Genomic DNA, 23870 nt, shown 5'->3' on the forward strand with positions numbered 1-23870 from the left:
ACGTTTCTAGTCGCTTCTCTGAGCATGATCAAAGTAAAAGGTCAACTGTGCTGTTACTCTGGTCACAGCTAATGACTGTGATTTTGTCATTACCTTTTTTCTGTATTTGACCTATTCATTGTAAGGTGCCTCTCTTCTTCCTCAGCAACTGGTTTTGGAAGTTTTTTTTAAAAATTCTTTTACTCTTCACTGAGATTGTCTGTGAAAATATATTTCAGTCCTCTTTCCTTGATTGCGAGAGTATGTACCTGTGTGTGTCATCTCTACTTAGCATCATCACGTCATGCTGATTTTATCTTTTTCTAGAATACATTGTCCAATTTTAAAACTATTTTTTCTCTCTAAAATTTCATCCTCTGGTTTCACCACCAATGAGCAATACCCTGTCAAAGACAATTGCTTTTCCTTTCCTGTGTTTCTTCATTTTGCCTTGACTTACTTTTGCCTATTTTATTTCTTTCTCCTCTCATTTCAAGCCTGAGTCTGTGTCCTATCACCCCATTCTCAGAATGCTTTCTTTTTAGCCCATAAGATTAAAATCTTGAATATACAGTTAGCCAAATAAGTTTAATACATTCTATTTGGTAACCCCTCTGATTCTGCTGTGACCTTCTTTATGAGTTCTTAGTATCTCACCTCATATTCTGAGCCACTTAAAATACTACTAACCTAGGAATTCTCTGGCAGTCCAGTGGTTAAAACTCCACACTCCCAGCGCAGGGGCTCGGGTTCAATCCCTGTTTGGGGAACTAAGATCCCACATGCTGCATAATGCAGCCCTAAAAAAAAAGTAGATTTTATAATACACACAGAGTGGGGATTTTATGAAGTTTAAATTACATAATGTTTTCTCTACACACTTTCAATAGGTCCTCAATAAGCTTTACTTAGAACACTCACCACTCTTTGGACTGATTGCTTTCTGTTCTGTTTTATTAAATACTTCTTGCTCACCATCACACATCTGATTGACAAGGATACCTTCCACATCCCTTAAAACCCTGGGATGCTTTTATTCTTCATCAGCTTACATCAACACCTGAAATTCTTATTTTCCTAGATCACACTTCCTTCTCAAATTTATAGAAAGAGCTTTGCTGAACAATTTTAAGTCATCAATAATTAAATGAATTAATAATTAAATAGATTAAATCTTGTTCAAATAGCACATAGGAATTTTAAGATCTCCTTTTTCATTTCTATTTTAATTTTAATATATTTAGTATGTAATAACTCCCAACAGTAATGTAATTGATATCTTAAAACATGTAGGAAAATATCTAATGTAGATTTGGGTCTTTGATATTATGGCTACACAATTAAAAACAGCTAAAATGTAACAAAGACTAGTAAGCTATTTTAGCCATTTTGATAATAGTTTTAAAAACTGTGCGTATTTAATCCAGTTGTTCAGTTTTTAATGCTCCCAAGCAAACTCTGCAGCATGATTTGTCACTTGATTATAGACATGTTTAAGTTAAAACAAGTCATAGTAAAAATATTTTTCTTCCTATTGTAGCCTTATTTATTTTTTACAAATGTGATTATACTTAAAATTTGCATTGTATGTCTCTCACTTATTTAAAACTGAAAAGTAAATGTAAGACAGTAAAAAGTTCACAAAAATACATTTCCCGCAAATCACCTTAATACTATCCAGAATTCTGCCTCCCAGTTTTCAAAGATCAATTAACACATAATGCTGTATTTGCCAAGTACACGTTTGTGTATTCAGTATGATTACAGATGATACAAGGGCAGTTGCCAGAATGTACAGTTATCAATACAGTCATATTGCAATTTTTTTGTAAAATATTATAAAACAATTTTTTGTCTCGGTCCTCTTTTTGTAAACCACTAATAGCTCATATTAATTCAGGTAATAGCAATGAAATGTATCTTGTTTATAAGCTTTTCATTTAAGACATTTTTCTTGTTGGGATCACCTCCTAGTGTGAAAGTTGTCCAAAGATAATAGCACATCAATTCAAAAGTGTAATAGATTTGAGACCACAACATGCTATCAGCATGAAATAGTTTATCAGTCTCACTAAATCACTGTGTCACAGCTAGAATCATTACATATTTGTTCTTTTGTTTTCATGTCAAAATATGTGATTTACATTCTAATGCTGATTTCTCACATGGCAGATGTTTAATTTTCTTATTTAAACTATTTTTAAAATGCATACCACAATTAATTTAAAGGTAATAAAAGAACAGGCATTTTAATTAGTAGGAGTCTAAAATATTTCCTTTTTTGCACAATATATTACTTAATATAAAATATTTTCAATTGTTTATAGTGGTAATACCTTTCCATCAGAAGCAAAATAATCAATCTATTTTGAACAAGCCCTATCCAGTTCTTAGAAAATTTGCCCACACACCCACATGCATCACCTTTTCTAGACTCATTCTATTTAGAAATTAGCAGAAATCAATTTTTTAAATTCATTTGGCGGCACTGGGTTCTTTGGTTGTGGCATGCAAACTCTCATTTGCAGCAGATGGGATCTGGTTCCCTGACCAGGCATCAAACCCGGGCCCTCTGCCTCGGAAGCACAAAGTCTTAGCCACTGGACCACCAGGAAGTCCCCAAAATTAGCAAAAATTAAAAGTATCAAAATGCAATGTGAAAAATATTGAGGTTTTTCATTGACTGTAGGTAAATTTTGTTTTTTCTCAACTGTTTCACCGTTTCTTCGATCCTTGAGACAACCAAAAAGATATTCAGTTTTAATATCCCATTTGATAATTTTTTATTCTTAGTTTTACCTTTTGGCAAGTGCTGCTTCAGCACAGTGGTTGCTGAAGAAGTTAATTAAACACTAGTTCTCCAAATACTTTTTACTTTCCTCCTACCAGTTAAGTAACTCTTCACTGATTCTCTTACTCTCACTCTTGAAATTATGTTCTAAAATAATATCTAGAGGATGAAAGAAAAAACTTCAACTGTAATAATGAGGATTCAGTGTAGGATTTCTTTTTTCAAATGTACTAGAATTCTGCTCCCCCTGAACCTCAGTGAGAGAATTTTTTTTTTCATTAAGTAGTTTTCATGGTTCAGAAGCTCCTAGTGCTGCAACCTTTCGTCAGAATGTGTATGATAGTACACACGCCATGGTCAGTGCTGGGAAAGTCACCCCAATTGTCACTACTTTGTCCTAAGCTGCTTCAGAGGGGAAAAGTCAGGGAGAACTAACGTTCTACAGGAAAATACTCATTTTGTTTCTTTTGCCTCACAGTGACAGATATGTAAGGAGGTTACATTTGTGTGTGTGTGTGTGTATCCAGTGCTTTAAAAATGTTTACAATTGACTTTTCCAGAAGTATTTCATAATAGAAAGAGAATGAGTAGAGATAACTCTTTCTTTTAATTCAGGTAATACATGGAAGCAAAATATTTAGAGAAAAAAGGAGAATATATAAAGACTATTCTAGCCAGAAAGGTTAAGAGTGGAGAAATAGCATTATCTGCATGAATAAAAAGTAGTGAAACCTTTTGGGAAGTTGTAAATACCCAAGATGGATTATCAGGTAGCCTTCTACATGACTCACAAATCCAAGTATTAAGTTCAATATAAAAAGGAAAGAACTCTCTAAAAAAGAGGTCCTAATGGAATAAGGTGGTTTGTTGGGGAATATCTGATAAGCACATAGAAATACAGATACTCTGGGAAACAAAGAAGAACCAAGGCCGAATGGACACCGGTGTCTCATTTAGAGATAAGTAAGAGTCAGTAAACGTGGTAGACATTTAAAGTGGCAATGAAATTAGAAAGGATGCAGGAACCAGTTTCTTAACAAATAGGCAAAATCGAAGGGGAAGAACAATAAAGGAAGGTGTTATCTCAAGTAAAGAATAAAGAGTGAGATAACATAATACGGTGAAAAATGGTTAAGCCTTTGGATCCTGAGGTCGGATGGATCAAACCTCATGTCCTACACATTCCATTTGCTCTAAACTGCTTGAAGAGAGCTATAGCAGTGACTGTTTAAGCAAGAGTCTTTGGGTTGATTTTCTCTTTTGTTACACAATCTGGATGGGAGTCTTGAAGCTAAACCCAAGCTAAGAAACTAACACACCAGTTCCATTACTGCAGTGGTTCTCAAAAGTATGGTCCCTGGAGCAGCAGCATGATCTGTTGGTGTTCTACCCCAGACCGTCTATGTCTTAACAAGCCTTGCAAGGGATTCTGTTGCAAGCTAAAGTTTGAGAACCACTGCTTTAACATATTTAATAGTCTCAAAGCACATTTCTGCTCCTGTTGGTGGCCTAACCCTTGACTATGTAAATTCTCAAGATTCTACCAAAACCTGTGGGTCCAAAATCAATCTCATGGAAGGCTCCATGAGAAAGATAGGTGACTGCAGAATACTCTGTGCAGTCTTATGCAGATGTTAGTGTGGGTGGGCTTCTCCCTGAAAATTCATAGCAGCATCTACAGTCTCTTAGTTCTGGAATCTTCACAGAACTGCTGAGTGCCATCATCCTCAACTGATGGAGATTCCTTCCAAACAGTTAGGTATTTAAGAACAGTAAGTAATTCCCCAGGTGTCTCTGGGTATCTATTGAGCATCAGTTGCTGAAAGGTAAGGAAAATTAACAGGAACCCAGCCTTGAATAGAGATAACTAATTTTCTACATGGACTTGCTTTCTTTAGGTTTCTGTTTGATAGCTGCCCCCCAAAATTTGTATTTGCTTGGATCATTATCCTGAAGCCCATCACTTCAGCAAACTGCTTTTTTAGGTCTTTTAATCAGTTACAAACACACTGCTAAAAATATATTTAGCAGATAATCCAGTTGGCCTTAAGATTGAAAAATCAGAATTTGATAGTGAAAATGCTCAATAATGAAGCACAGGTTTTAAGGTTCAAAGTTCTTAGATAATAGTTCATATCATCTTTCAGTTTTATCATTTCTTATATACTGACAAATATTTGGGGCTCTTTTAACTCCTGCATTGTTTAATATATATACTCTCCATGATAGACCACAAGTAATTAAGTCAGGGTAATTGGCAATATGGAAGACAACACACAATAATTAATTTTTTTATATTTTGGAAAAAAATTTTAAGTATTTTATCTTAAGATGAATTCCAGGGAAACCATCCATTGTTTCAGCATTATCAAGTGACTAAAACTATCTGAACTCAGTAGTTAATTTTAGCCTTCATATATTGCCAGGTAAATTTAATCCACAAGTGTGGGATTCATTTGCTTTAAATCTGAAAATGTCATTTCGGAAGAGTCGTTTGAAGTTGAGGCAATCTTATGAGACCTTTAATAAGCCTCTTAAATCTAGAAAGTTATATTTTGCCAGAAGGAAAAAGAACCTGTACCTTCAAATTTCCTGAGCTCTTAAGTGAGAACTTTGGATTCTGAAAAGGTTGTAAATTTGGCCAAATAGAGCCAATCTTTCTTCTTACCGGCGCATTGTCTTTGAAATCAGAGCATCCAATTTGAAGCAAGCAATCTATATTGTGGGTAAGTTTTTTTTTATTGATTTGCCTAGAAACATAAAAAGCAAGGCATCAAGACATTTAAACAGTTCACATTTAGCTTGATGTAAATTACTCTCCCTGTTCAACAGAGACTGTAAGAAGAGGAAGAAAGTATCAATAATTCCTGTGCAATAGAGCCTTTCTTCCCCTTAGATGGAACAGGTTTTGGACAATAGGAATGTTTCTCCAGGTGCCTGTATCTCACCAGTGAAGGTTTCAGCTGCGCCTTAGGGACTGAAGCTGAGCACTGACTATTATTCTCTTTTTCATTCTAATCATTGGCTTTGTTTGCTCATCTCTCAAAAGGTTTTTAACACTGTATAAAACTGAAACGGAAGGGAAAAACTCTTTTTCTATGAAGATAACCAATTATGAAGTTAATCTATTAAAATTTCATCCAGTGGTTACACACTTTCTTGTTGACTTTTATCTTCCATCCCAGTGGTCCATTGAGGAAATCATTCACATAGCTTTAAATGATACTGTAACACATTTTTCTGGGGTGCTTCTCCCCATCTGGTTCCTATAATTTCCAACTTACTAAGCCATGTTCTTTGATTTTAGAGGAACATCATGATTATATTAACCTCCTGAACAAAAGACTGGTTTTAACCTGTTTATTTCCTGGTGACGCTTGTACAATTAGAATTTAATTATACCCTATAACTTGTTCAATTTTGTACATGATGTTAGGATCTTATAAAATGAGCGCTGAATGAATTGATATTACATATAACATAATATAGAAAGGCATATTTAAAATAACTCAAAAAGCCCTATTATTTCTCCACTAAAAATTTTAATGATAGTTAAGTTTTTTCAAAGTAATTACTTTGAAAGACTAACTCCATCAAAAGTGAAGAGTTAGCAAGGAACAGAGCGTACCTGCTGAGAAATTGAGTAAAAGAGCAAAATAAATGACTGGAAGCAGTTGTAAGTGACCCGAGGTAAGGGTAGATAGACATTATGAGTGGGCATATAGAGGTAATTGTATTAACTACTGTAAATGTATTGTGAGGGTTCAGTATTAAAAACATGGCATTTCACTTGAGAGTAGAAGAAAATTTGAAATGAAAATGTTACTTGTGCCCGTTCTTGGCTTTGGCCAAACAAATTAAAATGAGGACGTTGAGCTGTAAGAACTCAGAAGAACTGCTCCACCCTGGCAGTGAAGCAAAATGAATGAAATGGAGAATAAAAGCAAGGGAGAAATGCTGTGAAGGAAAGAGAGCAAGATTCTCTGACAGTTCAATGCTAGTGGGAGGAGGGGGCAGGCAGAAGAGAAGAGTCATTGAAAATTAACTCTGCGTCTGTCAGGTAGACGTCAAGGACAGAGGAACCATCAGTGGCAAAAAGGTGAGAATGGGGACAGCGAGAAAGACAAGGCGATTCAGCCTCTGCCCCGACTGATTTTCTCAATTTTTATTTTATATTGGAGTATAGTTAATTGACAATATTGTGTTCATTTCAGGTATACAGTAAAGTGATTCAATTATACATATACCTGTATCTATTCTTTTTCGTATTCTTTTCCCAGAAAACCTATTACAGAGTACTGAGCAGTTCCCTGGTCCTTAATGATGGTCTGTTGTGTATACAGTTCTGTGTGTGCATTAATCCCAACCTCCTTATTTATCCCTCCCCACCCCACCTTTCCCCTTTGTAACCCTAAGTTTGTTTTCTAAGTCTGTGAGTCTTTTCCTGTTCTGTCAATAAGCTCGTTTGTATCCTTTTATAGATAGTAATATTTAGTTTGTGACATGTCCCAGGACAAGACCCATCACAGCATCAGAAATTAGAAGCTAGAACCGAAGGCAGAAAGCTGAAATGAAAAGGTTGGTCTGAAGGCAGATCAACAAAGAAACAGATCTTTCAACTTCAGAAGAAAAACGAGCAGCTATTAATTGTGCTTAATACCGGGTGATCCTCCCCACGTATGTTTTCGCTGCTCCTCGGCCTCACAGTTAATGATGCCACGCGATTCCATGGCGCTTGTCTGTTTGTTGTTCTTAATAGAATCCCCCTCAAGATTCCAAAGCCACAAAGCAACGTTAATGTTCGGTGGCCTTCTGTACCGGCTGTCTTTGGGGCTTTGAAATTGATTTTCCTCATCCCAGTCTCTGATAGTCTCTCTTCAAGTGTGCATCCTGAGTTCATCGCCAGAGTGAAAACGGCGGCGCAAATAGCAGAGGACCTGGAGGCAGGCACCACGCCGGGCATCATTAGAAACATCAGAAAAAAACCAGCCGCTTACAGAGAGGCTGCCGCTGCAGCTTCTGCTTTATTGCCGAATACAATGGGGAACATTCTCCCCGGATCCGCTGGTTTCATTCCCAAATATGGGCTGAGAAGGAAACCGCATCTCTCCCTTTATTCTCCAAATCTCGCATGGATGCCGGGTCAGAAGCATATGCTTTTGAGAGTAATTTTTGCAGAATTGTTGATATATGAGAAGCATATTCCCAAGGCTGTATGACCTGGCAGAGTGTCACAGGGTGGGAAAGACTGTCATGACACAGGAGTAAGCGCCTTAAAATTAGGTGATAAAAGAATGTTCTGGAAACTCCTTGTGTGTTTTCATGTAGCTGCATTCCAGTTTCCCCTTTACCTGTTCATTTCTTAGGTATTTGTGGAGCTTCAGACGTAAACTGAGCATTGTGTTCGACCTTGAAACAGTTTTTTTTAAAACTCCTGGGCTTAAAGTCACAAAATCCGCTTGCCAGTGTTCTGTGTTTTCTGTATTGCAGTGGAAACGACACTGCTGACTTTGGAAAGACGGCATCCTGCCTGAACCTAAAAATGGACAGATTCCTACCAAATCTGAAACCAAATGTTCTCTATAGAAAGTATGTTGACACAGAACTTTTCTACCAGTCTAGTTAATGTCTAAGAGATTTTTGCATGTGTGTTTTAACCTGTTTTGAAGCCTTAAAGATTCCTAAAAGCATCATCCTCGCATGAACAATACCATTTGTAAATGCTTTCAAAATGCATCAATTTAAGCAGTCTTTACAAATTCTTTCTGTACTTACATACTAAGAAGCCTTCCAAATCTATTGAAGACCCGTCATTCTAGAATAAAATTCATGGGCGATTTTATTTATCTTTCAATGTTTTTACAATGTTTCTTTATTTACTATGCAAATCTCCAAGGTACTAATTGGAGGATCCGCTGACATAGAAAGTCATTTACACAGAGGAAGAGGAAATGCACTTCTGAGGTTTAATGTCAATAAATACATAAAAATTCTATTTTCTCTTGCAGAAACAAAAGTAACCTTATGTATTAAATAACTTAGAAACTCCTTGAAAGTTAAGAGTCTTCAGTTCCACTCACATTGATAAGCAATGTATTTTTGAGTAATATATCTTTGTTTTCAACAATGTCTCAAAGTTGCATTTTACTCTAAGAAAAATAATAATTTCATAGTGGCTCAAGCCTAGTTCTTGAAATAATTCTTTTCCAGGATCAGCAGAGCAGGTGGACATCAGGTACTGATACCACAAATTTTAGAAACTGAAGCAAAGGTGTCTAATTTGAGGTCAACATGTGTCTAACACCTTGTCTTGATCCATGTTTTCCGTGTTAAAGGCTCAGAGTCAAATCCCATTTTCTATTCAGAAATGACCCAACCACTTGGAATAAACCTTTAACACATTTTCCACGTTGAGGTTTGCTATCATTTCCAACTTTTATTTATTTTTTATCATTTGTTTATTAGCCATGAGTCTTTGTCCCAGGTACTTTTTTCTGAGACTCACTTTCCACATTGGCACAATAGTCACCATTTTCCTTATCTCACAATATCTGTGGAGCAACAAGTCTATGCCAAGAACTTTGCAAGTCCTGAAAAGACAGGGGCGAATGAGACTTTGTGGAGTTTACGTTCTAACCAGAGAAGACAGGCTGCCAACTTACTCCATGGATATACCATTTGTATCCATCCACATTCGTATGCCAGATAAATGACCTTTTTTTTAAATATCTCTGTCTGTATTTTTTTTTTTTTTTTTGTCTGTATTTTACTTGAAACCCTCAACCCTAGGGACTTCCCTCGGGTAATTTGGGTCTTTCCCCCACGCCTGACCCCTGACTTGATGCTGTGAGCAGAGCGAGCTGCCCCTCAGGCTTTGAGTCTTCACCCAGATGCCGGTCTTCTGTCTGTCCCCTCAGCATCAGTCACCGTGTGACTGCTGTGACGGCCTGCATCCCTGTCTGCACGGCCTGTTTGCAGCGACGGCAACACCCTCTCTCTTTTTTCTGCTGCTCTGGAAGCCACAGAAGTCATTCTGCTTCCCACAAATTGCGCTGAGCTGCAGGAATCTCAGGAGGGTCTCTTCCGTGTGTGTTGGACACTTAACCTGGTGCCGGACGTAAACAAGTCATGTACGTTACTCATTTAATCCTCATAAGATGCCTTCATAATAGGCCATGTTTTATTGCCGTTTCATAGGTGATAAAACCAACACACAGAGAATTTGAGCAATTTAGAAACATTATCCAGCTAATTATAGGTAAAGTCTGGATTTGAACCCAGGCATGGGCTTCCCTGGTGGTTCAGACAGTAAAGAATCTGCCTACAGTGTAGGCGACCTGGGTTCGATCCCTGGGTCAGGAAGATCCCCTGGAGAAGGGAATGGCAACCCAGTCCAGTATTCTTGCCTAGGAAATCTCATGGACAGAGGAGCCTGGTGGGCTACAGTCCGTGGGGTCTCAGAGAGTCAGACACGACTGAGCTACTAACACATTCACCTTCAGTCTGGCTCCAGAGCCCACGTTCTTAATGATTAGGCTGAATATCAATATGGTAGCAGGTGCCAAAACACTGCTTCCAACATACCATTTAATTCAGGTTGTAAACTTCAAAGTTTGCTTTATAAAGTAGTTCTCTGGGGGGAAATGGACCTCATAATATGGTCATTAGTATAATTTATAGAAGTGGTTACTTGTCATCTGCATGTGTTCTAATTTTGTGGTTGACAAAGCCTTTTTAGACGCATTAACTTCTTTACAGCTTTGTAAGGTAAGTAAATCATTAGCTTCATTTTACACATGAAAACAGGATCCTAAATTTAGGAAATGTTAGGTCAGGAATTTAAACCTAGCTCTTCTGATTTCTAATCTAGAATTCTTCCCACTATACCTGTGAGGCAAATTTTCATGACTTTTACCATATCTGTACATCAGCTACACAGTTAATTCACTTAATAATTTTCCTGGAAATGGGTTCTTTGTAACATAAATCCCTGGTCAGCCTTGCCTAAGCAATAATATGTTGTTAAATCATAAGCTTGTTTCTTCTTTCATTTCTCAACACTTACGTTGTCCTGGTGGTTGTTGCTGTTTTGTCACTAAGCCCTGTCCCATTCTTTTGCACCCCCATGGGCTGTTGCCCACCAGGCTCCTCTGTCCAAAGGATTTCCCAGGCAAGAATGCTTGAGTGGGTCGTCATTTCCTTCTCCAGGGCTCTTCCTGACCCAGGGATCCAACCCATGCCTCCTGCGTTGGCAGGTGGATTCTTTACCACCGGGCACCTGGGAAGCCCTATATTGTGCCTACTGTATCCAGGTACTTTACTGTAAGAACATTAACTCATTTAAGCCTAATAACAACGCTGACGGATAGATACTATTCTTGTTTTCCATACTGAGAAACCAAAACACAGAGAGAGGTTAAATACCTTCCCCGCGGACACAAACCTAGTGTAGTAAACCGGGATTTGAACCTGAGCCATCTACCTTCTAGGTTCTGGTCTTTAACCCCTTGTTTGCGCTGAGTCGCTTCAGTCGTGTCCGACTCTGTATGCACCAGGCTCCTCTGTCCATGGGATTCTCCAGGCCAGAATACTGGAGTGGGTTGCCATGCCTCCTCCGGGGGAATCTTCCTGACCCAGGGATTGAACTCCCGTCTCTTTTGTCTCCAGCCTTGGCAGGCAAGGTTCTTTACCACTTTAGTGCCACCTGGGAAGCCCCTTTAACCCCCTTAACTTGTTTGGTATATTCAGTCTATTTTATAATAGCCATTAAAACAAATTCATTTGTATTACAGTTTAAAATATTCAACTGTATCCCATCTAAAATCACCCTTTGCATCCAGGCTGTTTTGTACCATGATGGAATACTCCAGATTATTTCCTATAGTCTCCTGCATATGAAAGAGAGCAGAGTCTGTTGACCTCACTGGACATGTTATTAGGGAAAATAATAGAAAAGGTTAGGACACAAAGTAAAAACACAGTAAGATACTCACATACTATGAAATTTCAAACATGATGCTTTTTTCTCAATTTGAGGACATTTAATGTGGCTCAGAGGTTAAAGCTTCTGCCTGCAATGCAGGAGACCCGGGTTCGATCCCTGGGTTGGGAAGATCCCATGGAGAAGGAAATGGCAACCCACTCCAGTATTCTTGCCTGGAGAATCCCATGGACGGAGGAGCCTGGTGGGCTACAGGCCACGGGGTCGCAAAGAGTCAGACACAACTGAGCGACTTAACTAACTAACTAATATTCATAGGAATCTTAAAACTAGTCATCTTTTGTAAAGAATTCCCAGTCACTCCTTTCATGTGATTACTCAATTTCTGCTTAGACATTTTCAAAGTAAGAGAGCAGAGAACTTTCAGAGGCAATTTGCCCCACTGTCATTCAGCTCTAATCATTAGGGAATCTTTCTGTGTGTGTCTGTGTGTCCTCAACCGCTCAGTTGTGTCCGACTCTGCAACGCTGCGGACTGTAGCCCTCCAGGCTCCTCTCTCCATGGGATTTTTCAGACAAGAATACTGGAGTGGGTTGCTGTTTCCTACTCCAGGGATCGAACCCGAATCTCTTGCATCTCCTGCATTGGCAGGCAGATTCTTTACCATTGCACCACCTGGGAAGTTGATCTAAAAACTTGCTTCACTAGCCTCTTCATTCATTGAGGCTGATTTTAGAAAGTGTTCTGTGTTTGCTTCCCTTTCTCCATCCCTCACCCCAGCAGACTTAGTTTGCTAGTTATGTTTGACATAAGCAAAAGATAAGATTGGCTTGCCTCCCTTGAAAACTGGCCAACCACCTGTGGCCAAGCTTGGCAGTACTCGATATGGGTGGTGGGAGGTGGGGGACAGGTGAGAATTTTCAATCACGCCCAGGAAAGAAAGCAGCATGTTCCGCATGATCGTGCGTGCTTGTGTATGTAGGCGTACATATCCTCACATGGAGCACGGCCACATGCAGCTATAACGTCATGTCAGTGCTTTCCTTCAGCAACATGTGAAGGTGTTCTGAAGGCAGTTCATAAAGGAAACTTCCAGAATGCTTTTGTACAGGAAAATGGTGTGATTAGAACTCCTCTGCCATCTCTCCAGACGCCTACTGGAAGAGACAGGCGTCATTTGTGTGTGTTACTCCTCCTCATCTATTCATGAGAAATCAGTCTCTTCAAAGTCATGTTTCCGAGTTGGGTTTTTAGGGTGAAACGTCTTAATGTCTCATTTTTTTTTTTTCATTCTATGTAGTAAATGATTGTAAAGCCAGAGAGAGACAGGACGAGAGGTGAATCCATGCCTCGCTGTCTCTGTCTCTCTGATCACAGTATATTTGCATCTTACAATGATTTTCTCCCATCCTGCAGGCATTTCCTATTCAAAACGGGAACAGGGACCACGCCACTGTTCAGCACTGCCACGCCGGGATACACGATGGCCTCTGGCTCTGTTTACTCGCCACCTACTCGGCCACTACCTAGAAACACCCTATCAAGAAGTGCTTTTAAATTCAAGAAGTCTTCAAAGTACTGTAGCTGGAAATGTACCGCCCTGTGCGCTGTAGGGGTCTCAGTGCTCCTGGCAATACTGCTGTCGTATTTTATAGGTAAGAGCCCGTTTCTAGAACTCTTTTGTCTATACATGGGGATGTTCCTGATTGTTCAGTTGGTTTTATGTGTTTATTTGGACAGGGCTTGTATTCAGAGGTTATACGTCATGGGGGAGAAGTTGGTCGTGATGTATGATAAATGGTCATTCTCGTTATGTAGATAAATGGAGAAGCTCTGTCTGCGTGAAGTGCGAGGTCTGCCTTGGACACTCACTGGAGCATCCATCTGTGTTGCATTTGTCTCTCGTGAGTGTGGACACTTCTGTGACATTTCATGTCCAGGAAGCAGTTCATGCGCTTGCAGGAATGGGCTCTGTGTAGGAATCCCCTTCAGGGCGGCCTCGGTAGGGAGCTCTCTGCTCCTCCTCGTGATGGTGCTTGTCTTTCAGCCAAGTCCGCGGTCTAAATGTAAACCCCATCACTCAGGGCCATCCTCGTGCACTCAGGAACTTCTCTCCAGAGAGCTGTGCATCCATAAAACAACGGCTGGATGATGTACACGTCCCTCTATGTGGGTTTTCCACCTTTTCGGATGGAGTATTGATTGTGGTTTTTTTGTCACCTGATTGGAGCTGCTAAGAGAAGTTGCAAATGTGTCTTTTCTTTAACTATTTCAGAACATAGATGAGCATTTAAGCTATTGGCAAATGGCTTATTCAAATGTCAGAAATGACCATATCCAATCTTGATCTAAGTGTGTAGAGAAAGGCATACGGCATCGAAAAGCAAATCTTGTCCACTGAGATAAATCACAGGCTATGTGTTTTGCCAAGAACAGCCAGTGATGCTTCCTCAGGTTTGCAGAGCTATTTGTGATGCCCAGTGAAATCCCATAAATGAGTAAGTGTCACAGGGCTGTCTGTAGAATAGGAGGACCCTTTTGTGGTGAACCGGTTTCTGTCTTTAGCTATAATACTCCTTAAAATGAATTATGTCCTTTGGAAGTGAAGTGACCATCTTGAGTCACATCATTGAAGAGGAAAGTAGGGTTTTAGAGCATGAAGGAACTTGAGAGATAGTTGAGTCGGGGGGAGCAGCGCGGCGGCATGTTACCCACTGTGACTTCCGATTCTGTGATGGTGGCTGACGTCACCCATGGACCTGGCACCCTTCCCTGTCAACCTGCACACAGCCTGATCACCTCATCACAGGGCTTGGTACAGCCGCTGTCCGTCAGAGGGGAGAACAAGATGAGGCCTTTCTGTCATCTTTCAGTCATCCGAGTTAACTCCCTCCTTGTGAAGGTGGCCGAACCGGGTACCGAAAGGGTTATCACTCGCTGAGATCACACGCTGGTGATACATTTCTGTGCCGTTTTGTAACACTCGTGGTACACAGGATTGTCACAATGACAACAGTCAGCCTTCACAAACAGATTGCTAGTATTTAGCTAGAAAATATCCAGCCTTGAAGAGCGTCTTTTCTGGTTAACTATTTGTTCATTATTTGTTTCTCAAATGTAACAGTCGTAAGTGGGATGTAATAAATTAAGCATATTAGTAGGGGATTTTGTTTTTTTTTACTGTAGTGCATGCTAAACCGATAAATAAGTACTACGCAGGGTTGGAATTCAGTGTCTGTTTTGTTGATGTGTTGTCAGACATCGTTCCTGATCTTAAGTGCCTGTGTCCTATTAAATATTTATTTAATAGACTGTTAAATGTTTTGAATATCAGCTCTGCTACTATTTAGTTTTATTTACCCTGTGTGATTAGGAAGAAAAATAGCATTTTAATGTGAGATCAGATCACTATTATTTGTAAACCTTTCCTCCTTTCAAGGATCTGTCAATGAATATAATTGAATATCAGACTCCTAAATACAAACTCAAAGAGTGCCTTTTTTTCAAATTATCAGTTTTTACTCTTTCATGGTTAGCATCCTACTTTAAACATCTCCCTTTGATTTTATCTTTATCTGCATGGAAGTCATACAAATTATATTTTTAAAATACTCACGTACTCTTGTCAGTTCAACAGATATTTGTTGAACATTTGTTGTGATTTAGTTACTGTGCTGGAAATTAAGGTGATACAATCCAAGTGTTATCTGACACAATTACTTTTTTTTTTTCTTGGAGTATAATTGCTTTACAGTGTTGTATTAATTTATGCTGTACAATGAAGGCAACCAGCTGTATATATACACATATGTATGTGTATGTATACATATGTATGTTTATATATGCATGTATTTCCTCCCTCCCTCCCCACCCCCATCCCACCCATCTGGACAGAGCACCAGTCTGAGCTCCCCGTGCTGTCCATCAGGTTCCCACTAGCCCTCTGTTTTATACATAATACTGTATGTTTATCAGCGCTCCTCCCCCAAGTCGTCCCACCCTCTCCTTTCGACCTCCGGGTCCACAAGTCCTTTCTCTATGTCTGCGTCTCTATTCCTGCCCTGCAGAAGGATGAGCAGCACCGTATATATGGAATCTAGAAAAATTACTTTTATCATCAAAGAATGAAGCCATCCTCTTATTGCTTTACGTAAGCACACAAATATACTTGGAATTTTCACTGGTCTTTCTGTGCTTAAATAACTTGCATTCTTAACACAGTGATTTCTTTGCTGCTGTTTAGGTCGGGTAAAGAATTTCACTTCTTCATCAGTTAGCATGATAAATCTTCTTGAGAGTGAAGATACTGCCTTTACCCTTGAAAAACAGAGGAGGACACTTTTCTCTCCGGGAGGGCTGTCCTTTTCTATTGAGTGGTGGAGAGCTTGTCCAGGCAGATCAGCCTGATAAACCCTAGAATCAATGGGGAGACCAATGTCATCATCAGATTGACCTTACCACCTTTCACAAAAGCGCAGCCATCCTTAAATTGTTTCCATTCCCTTAGAGGTCCCCTTCCCTCGTATTGACTGTCAATATAAAGTCAAAGCCTTAAAGAAATAAAGGGCCTGAGGGATTACTTGTCTCCTAGAATTTTCTTTCTCACCTTCCAGTAAGGTCAAGAGAAGTTATGAGAATGTAGAATGTAGCATTTACCAGTCTCTTCTCTAAGGTAGAATTATCTCAGAACAGTCAGAAAAGAAGGGAGAGAGGAGACCGGCTTTGGGTTTGGTGGTTTTTCCTATCTCAGGGACAAAGTGAAAGTCGATCAGTCATGGCCAACTCATTACAACCCTATGGACTGTAGCCTGCCAGGCTCCTCTGTCCATGGGATTTCCCAGGCAAGAATATTAGAGTGGATTCCTATTTCCTTCTCCAGGGGATCTTCCTAACCCAGGGATTAGATCCAGGTTTCCTGCGTTACATTCAGATTCCTATTCCTATCCAAAATGTCAGAGACAGAAGCCAAAAAGAAAGTGAAAATTAATTCCCACAGGTCAGTGTTATATCTTTGCATGGGTAACCGCTGTTAAGTTTCTGGTGTCCACCCTTTCAGATATTTGTCCATGCACATATACACCTAGGCTTCCCTGCTAGTCCAGATGGTAAAGAATCTGCCTGCAATGCAGGAGACCTGGGTTCAATCTCTGGATCAGGAAGACTCCCTGGAGAAGTAAATGGCAACCTGCTGCAGTATTCTTGCCTGGAAAATCCCACAGACAGAGGAGCCAGGTGGGCCACAGTCCATGGGGTCGCAAAGAGTCAGACACGACTGAGCCACTAACACACACGCACACACACACACACACACATATACACCTAGAAGTCCATATTTTTAATGCATTTTGTACCAGATTTTTCTCACTCACTAACCTATCATTTTGGAGAAGGGAATGGCAACCCACTCCTGTATTCTTGCCTGGAAAATTCCATGGACAGAGGAGCCTGGTGGATTACAGTCCGTAAGGTTGCAAAGAGTCAGACACGACTGAGTGACTAACAGACACACACAAACTATCATTTAGCACCTATTATCAATTAACCAATTTCCAAAAATGCATGACCATTTTCTTATGCATTTGTGTGTGTGTTTGTGTGTGCAGGGTGTCTTCCATCAATGAAATTTTTGATCAGAATAAATTCTTTGAAAGAAATTTTCTGTGCCAAAGTGTAGGTGTATCTTAAATTTAGCAAACCAGGTCCAAGTTACCCTCAGTTTATATAGCTATCAGTGCTGTGTATAATCAATATTTTTAATTCTTAGCAATCTCTTAGGTTAAAATATTTTATTGTCATTTTCATTTTTAACTAGTAGGGCTGAATATCTTTTCAAACGCTTATTGACCATTTGTAATTTTTCTGTGTGTGTTTGAATAGCCTAGTTTCCTCTATTTTTCTTTTGGGGTTTTTATTTTTTTTAGGGGGTAATTGTACATGTTGATTAAGAATATGAATCATTTGTCATATGTTATATATTCTTCCAATTTATTCTGAACTTTGTTTTTGGTTGCCTTGCCATATACTATATGGAATTTTTTAAGTACTCAAAGTTATCAATTTTTTCTTGTCATTTCTAGTGTTCATGTTATACCTATAAAATTCTTATTTATTCCAAGTATTGTTTTTTAAAGGTCACTTAAAATTTTTCTTCTGGTACTTCTGTGGCTTTTTAGTAACCATTTTTAGGTCAGCATTTTTCTTGTCACTCCACTGCATGAGAGGTTCAAATTAGCCCTTTCTTCTAGAAGCTGCCAGTCAAGTGATAAAGATGTGTGCAAATGTCTGTATACTGTACACTTTTAACAGAACATGCTTTCATAACAACTTTTTCCAAATGAGAAAAAAGAGAGAGAGAGAAAGAAAAGGAAAGACGGAAACACCTGCCCCTGGCTGAAGATGTTGGGAAAAGACTTGTTATAGGAATAGCAGATGATGTTTGAGAGATGCAGAGGAGTTCAGTTCACTGGGCTTGACATCACTATGGTTGGTGGGAGATCACCGTGAGACAAGGTCATCCAAGGCAGGGAAGGAAAAAGCATGAACGGTCCAGAACAGTGCCTATGGAGGCTCACGATGTGCCACCACTGTGTTCGCAGCTGCGTATGAATTTCCTCCTTTCATTTTCCCAGCAGCCCCGTGAGTTATCATCTCTGTTTAACAAATAGGATAGTCTTAGAAAGGCACTTCACCTAAGCCAGAAAGATAAAGACCAATACAGTATATTAACGCATATATATGGAATTTAGAAAGATGGTAACGACAACCCTATATGCAAAACAGAAAAAGAGACACAGATGTACAGAACAGACTTTTGGACTCTGTGGGAGAAGGCGAGGGTGGGATGTTTAGAGAGAACAGCATCGAAACATGTATATTATCTAGGGTGAAACAGATCACCAGCCCAAGCTGGATGCATGAGACAAGTGCTCGGGCCTGGTGCACTGGGAAGGCCCAGAGGAATCGGGTGGAGGGGGAGGTGGGAGGGGGGATCGGGATGGGGAATACATGTAAATCCATGGCTGATTCATGTCAATGTATGGCAGGAACCACTGCAATATTGTAAAGTAATCAGCCTCCAACTAATAAATGGAAAAAAAAAAAAAAAGGCACTTCACCTTAAAGTCACACAGGCCAGTAAATGATGGAAGCTGGACTGGAAACTACCAAGGATCCCAGGACATTATCTATGGGGCCTCCCATGAGGTTTTTGAAGAACTGAAAAGAGGGAAGAAACTGAAGAAATGGAAGCATTGTAGTGAAAAAGCATCACATTTATGTTTTGAAAAATTGCTCTAGTGGCATTCCAAAATATGTAATTCTAAGACAGAAAGTCGAAACTTGGACTTTTCAGACTTAACGGCTTCTAGGAATCACCTGGGGATCTTGTTAACATGCACATTCTGATTGAGCAGGTCCAGTGTGAGAACAGTCTGTGTTTCAAACAGGCTCCCTGGTGATGGTATTGTGATCCACCGCAGCACGGTCAGATGTGGTACTTGATGAAGGAAACATTTCTAGTGTCCTAGTCATAGCCACTAGACACACGTGACTAGAGAGCCCTTGAAAAGTGGCTGATGTAACTAAGAGCCTGGAGTTTAGATTTTATTATTGTTAATTAATTTGAGGGGCCTCCCAGATGGCACAGTGGTAAAGAATCTGCCTGCCAGTGCAAGAGACACAAGAGACACAGGTTCGATCCCGGGGTGCGGAAGATCCCCTGGAGTAGGAAATGGCAACCCACTCCAGTCTGCTAGCCTAGAAAATCCCATGAACAGAAGAGCCTGGCAAGGAGGTCACAAAGAGTCAAACACAGCTAGTGACTGAGCACACACACATGCACAGAAATAATCTGAACTCAGACAGCTACATATTTGACTGGTGGCTACCGTCTGGACAGTGCAAAGGTAGATAGCACTGTTAGAAAACTAGTCTACGTGGGAGATCATGAAGCCATGTTGTGACAGAGGAGTGAGCAGAACTGAGAAACTGTGCTGAAGCTGATTCATAATAGAATAGATGGGCCATGATTTATCATATCCCAGTTCTTAAAAATCAAATGTCCAGGTCTATACATATGGCACACCTCTTTTCAACAGAGTCATATGTGATTTTCTTTAGATCACTGAGCTCCCGATTAAGATCCTTCTCTAATGCATTATCTTTAAGTTGATATGCCTTTCCACAGTGAAAATTCTCCTGATTACTAAACATAAAGGTTAGGTTCAATGACAGTGGTTAGTGATACAGCCCTATCCAAAAACATAGCTGTCCAACTTTTTCTGGGCCCTAATTTACTCCATTTTGTAGAGACATTACTTTGCTGACAAAGGTCCGTCCAGTCAAAGCTATGGTTTTTCCAGTAGTCATGTATGGATATTGGACTGTAGAGAAAGCTGAGCACTGAAGAATTGATGCTTTTGAACTGCGGTGTTGGAGAAGACTCTTGAGAGTCCCTTGGACTGCAAGGAGATCAAACCAGTCCATCCTAAAGGAAATTAACCCTGAATACTCATTGGAAGGACTGATGGCTGAAGCTGAAACTCCAATACTTTGGCCACCTGATGCAAAGAACTGACTCACTGGAAAAGACCCTGACACTGGGAAAGAGTCAAGGCAGGAGGAGAAGAGGATGACAGAGGATGAGATGGTTGGATGGCATCACTGACTCGATGGACATGAGTTTGAGCAAACTCCAGGAGTTGGTGATGGACAGGAGATCCTGACATGCTGTAGTCCGTGGGGTCACAAAGAGTCAGATGCAACTGAGCAGCTGAACTGAACTGAACTGTTTTAATCTGAAAATGATGAAGATGGGCAATAGTCAGCAGTTGTTCACCAGAGAATGAATAGAAAGGAGATAGTCTTCTGCTTGCTGTTGCTTCTGTTTCTGCTCACAGTTATGGGATGAGTTGGCATCTTGATTATTGTTCTTTACTCACAGAAGGTCTTTTTCCTAGGTGGGAGAGACCCTGAAATTTTAACTTTTTACACATTGAAATATGCCCACAAATCTTATCATGAAGTGTAAACATCCTTGAAACGTTAGGAAATACTGGTCAAAATATGTTGAAATTGCTATGTTAACACCAGTGAAAACTGCAACAAATCAAGCCAAACTTCAAATAGCACCATTATGGACACAACCTCATTAATGTGACCATATACTGCTAGGCAGGGTCTGAAACTTCACAGAATTATCATGGGGAATGCCATGTAGAGTAGCACCAAAAGAGTTTGCACATATTATTTATTTATTTGCAATGCAGTTCTTTATTGAGCAAAATGAGTACAAAATAGGAACATGGATTTGGTTTACTTTTCTCATTAATCTTAAGAACATCATGTTAAGATGGGAATATTTCTTTCAAAGCAGTCAAATCCCTGATTTAGCTGTTTCTATATTCTACTGTATTATGTTGTTATCAATTATTGCATTCCTTTTATAATTATATAGCTATTGCAGTAGACCAAGTGAGATATTATGAGAGTGAGAGGTGATTGGATTAAGAGGAATGGTGATTGGATTAAGAATATTTCAATAAGATAAAAGTTTGCACATATAATTTAAACTTAAGGGAAACTCAAGAAGACAAAAATCTTATCAAAATACATTATGCTTGGGACTTCCCTAGTTGTCCAGTGGTTAAGACTTCACCTTTCAATCAGAAGGTGTGGGTTCAGTCCTTGATCGGGAGCTAAGATTCCACATGCCTTGTGGACAAAAAAACCAAACATAAAACAGAGGTACTATTATAACAAATTCAATTAATGCTTTAAAAATGGTTTACATCAAAAATTATTTTCAAAAAAATTACATATGTTAGCACAGTTTCTCAATTTTTGGCCCTTTAGGCCAAGTTTATCACAACTCAGTAATCCCCGTGACTAATTTTTTTTATAACAGCTTAAAAGTATTGACTCTGTGCTCAATTGTGTCCGAGCCTTTGCAATCCCATGGTCTGTAGCCCACCAGGCTCTTCTGTCCATGGGATTTTCCAGACAAGAATACAGGAGTGGATTGCCATTTCCTACTTCAGGGGATCTTCCCCACCCGGGGATTGAACCAATGTCTCTTGTGTCTCCTGCATTGGCAGGTGGATTCTTTGCAACTAGCTCCACCTGGGAAGTCCATTATAACAGTTTATTAAGATATAATCCAAATACCATATAGTTCACCCATTTAAAGTATACATGTCAATGGCGATTTGTATATTCATATAGCTTTGCAGTCATCAATACAACCAATTTTAGAGTACTTCTATCACCCACACACAAAAAAACAACCCTGTATCCCTAAACAGACACTTCCTATTGCCTTCCAAACCTTCAATAATCTTTTTTTTCCACGAAAGTCTGAACTTGTAAGGGGCTGCTTTATGGATTCATTTTCAATGACAAATAACTCAACATTGTTTTTCTCGTGAACTTCTGACATAGGCTGCTAACCAAAGAACTACTCACATTTTCAATATTCCTTTTCATTTAGGAAAAAATACTATGTAGTTATTTATTTCCTTTGAACAGCTGCTACCAACTGATTCCTAAAATAGATGTTGTCATACATCTGCTAAAAAGGCTGTTTAACAACATAAGCATTCCCTCGATCAAGCAAAACATAACCTGTCGGATCCAGGTTCATGGTGGTGATGATTCCTTAGCAGTTATCTGTCCTACTTCTGTGTCTATTTGCATTTTATGAATATCTTTACCTCTCTGTATACCTTGAAATTGATTACGGTACTAGCTATATATATGCAACTCGGGGTCAGGGGGAAAAATAAGCCAGCCCTTTATGCTTTGTGAAAAAATCAACCACTTAAATATAGATGGCAAAATAAAATGTGTTGTGACATTCTTTTGTTTTGGACGTGTCTTTGTCATAAAAGTGCTATTTTATAAGGTTCTTGAACACAGCCGAACGATGAATTATATACCGTATTTCACGACAGCTTCTTCCCTTAGCTCTTAGTTGTATTACGCTCAGTAAAATGCATTTTGTCTGAGATGGAATGGTGGCATTTTTAATACTAATGTGTTGTCACCACAACATAAGGAAAAAAATGTATTGCTCATATTTTAGTGGGTTGAAAATTGTAAACTGAAAATTTTAAATAATAGATCAGTATTTTATTTCATTTATCTCTACATGATCTAACGTATCATTTAGAAACCTAGAAAAGATCGAGAGATCACTTAAAATTCAGTTCTTTCTCTAGCCACCTCTGTATAATCATTTCAGTGACTTCTGAATTGAACCTATAGTGGGGGAAAATCAATATATTGTGCACTTAGAGTTTTTTGATGTTATGGATTTTTTGCTGCCATTTATTAGCAAAACATAAAAATGTTTAGTTTTAGGTTGATTCTAGTATTACTCTAGAGAAAAAAGATTACTACCAAAATCAAGTAATTATACAAATGCAGAAAGTATGCTCTTCCTCTCCTCACCAAAAATTACTTATTTACTCTTAGTTTGGTGGGCTTCCCTCGTGACCTAGATGGCAAAGAACCTGCCTACAAAGCAGGAGATGTAGGTTCGATCCCTGGGTCAGGAAGATCCCCTGGAGAAGCGAATGGCTATCTATTCTGGAGAATTCCGTGGAGAATTCCGTGGACAGACGAGCCTGACGGGTTACAGTCCATAGGATCGCAGAGAATCAGACACGACTGAGCGACTAACACTTTAACTTTTCAAAGTGAATAATATATGGGAAATAGTATAAGTATAACCATTCAAATATAAGACTCTCCCTGACTTGAAAAATGTCCAAGGACAGCAGCAATAAGAAATACCTTTAAAGTCATCTAAACTCTAGTTTGTGCTATAGATAAATATTTTGCCTGTGAAATACAGGGCTGTCTTCTTTGTGTTAGGCTATCATTTTTGCAGAGTGTAGCAACAACTCCCGACTAATGACAAGTGGAAAGCGTAATACAATATTTACCATTTCAGTGCTACATTGCATAAATATTTAATCGGTGTTGCATATGTCATTTGCTTCAACTTTAGTGTTACTGAGAGCAGTGTGTACCGAGAGAAATAGCTACATACAGAGGAGTGAAAGGAAAAGTAACTGGCATATATGAGGTTAAAAAAAAAAAGAGCTTGATGGATTGCTAGGAATCTTAGGAATGAATTCAGCAGAAAACCTCTATGTT

The 23870-nt window shown here is 39.2% G+C and overlaps 1 protein-coding gene across 7 annotated transcripts in view; it reads left to right on the forward strand.

Moving 5' to 3' along the window:
- TENM3 (teneurin transmembrane protein 3) overlaps nt 1-23870 on the forward strand; it is a 614750-nt gene that overhangs the window by 440698 nt on the left and 150182 nt on the right. For all 7 annotated transcript variants that reach the window (XM_043893315.1, XM_043893317.1, XM_043893319.1 and 4 more), the window contains one exon: nt 13128-13366. In XM_043893315.1, coding sequence (XP_043749250.1) covers nt 13128-13366 — 239 coding nt within the window. The remainder of the gene's footprint in view (nt 1-13127; nt 13367-23870) is intronic.

The sequence above is a fragment of the Cervus elaphus genome, chromosome 32 (assembly GCF_910594005.1).
Source record: "Cervus elaphus chromosome 32, mCerEla1.1, whole genome shotgun sequence".
Lineage (NCBI taxonomy): Eukaryota > Metazoa > Chordata > Mammalia > Artiodactyla > Cervidae > Cervus > Cervus elaphus.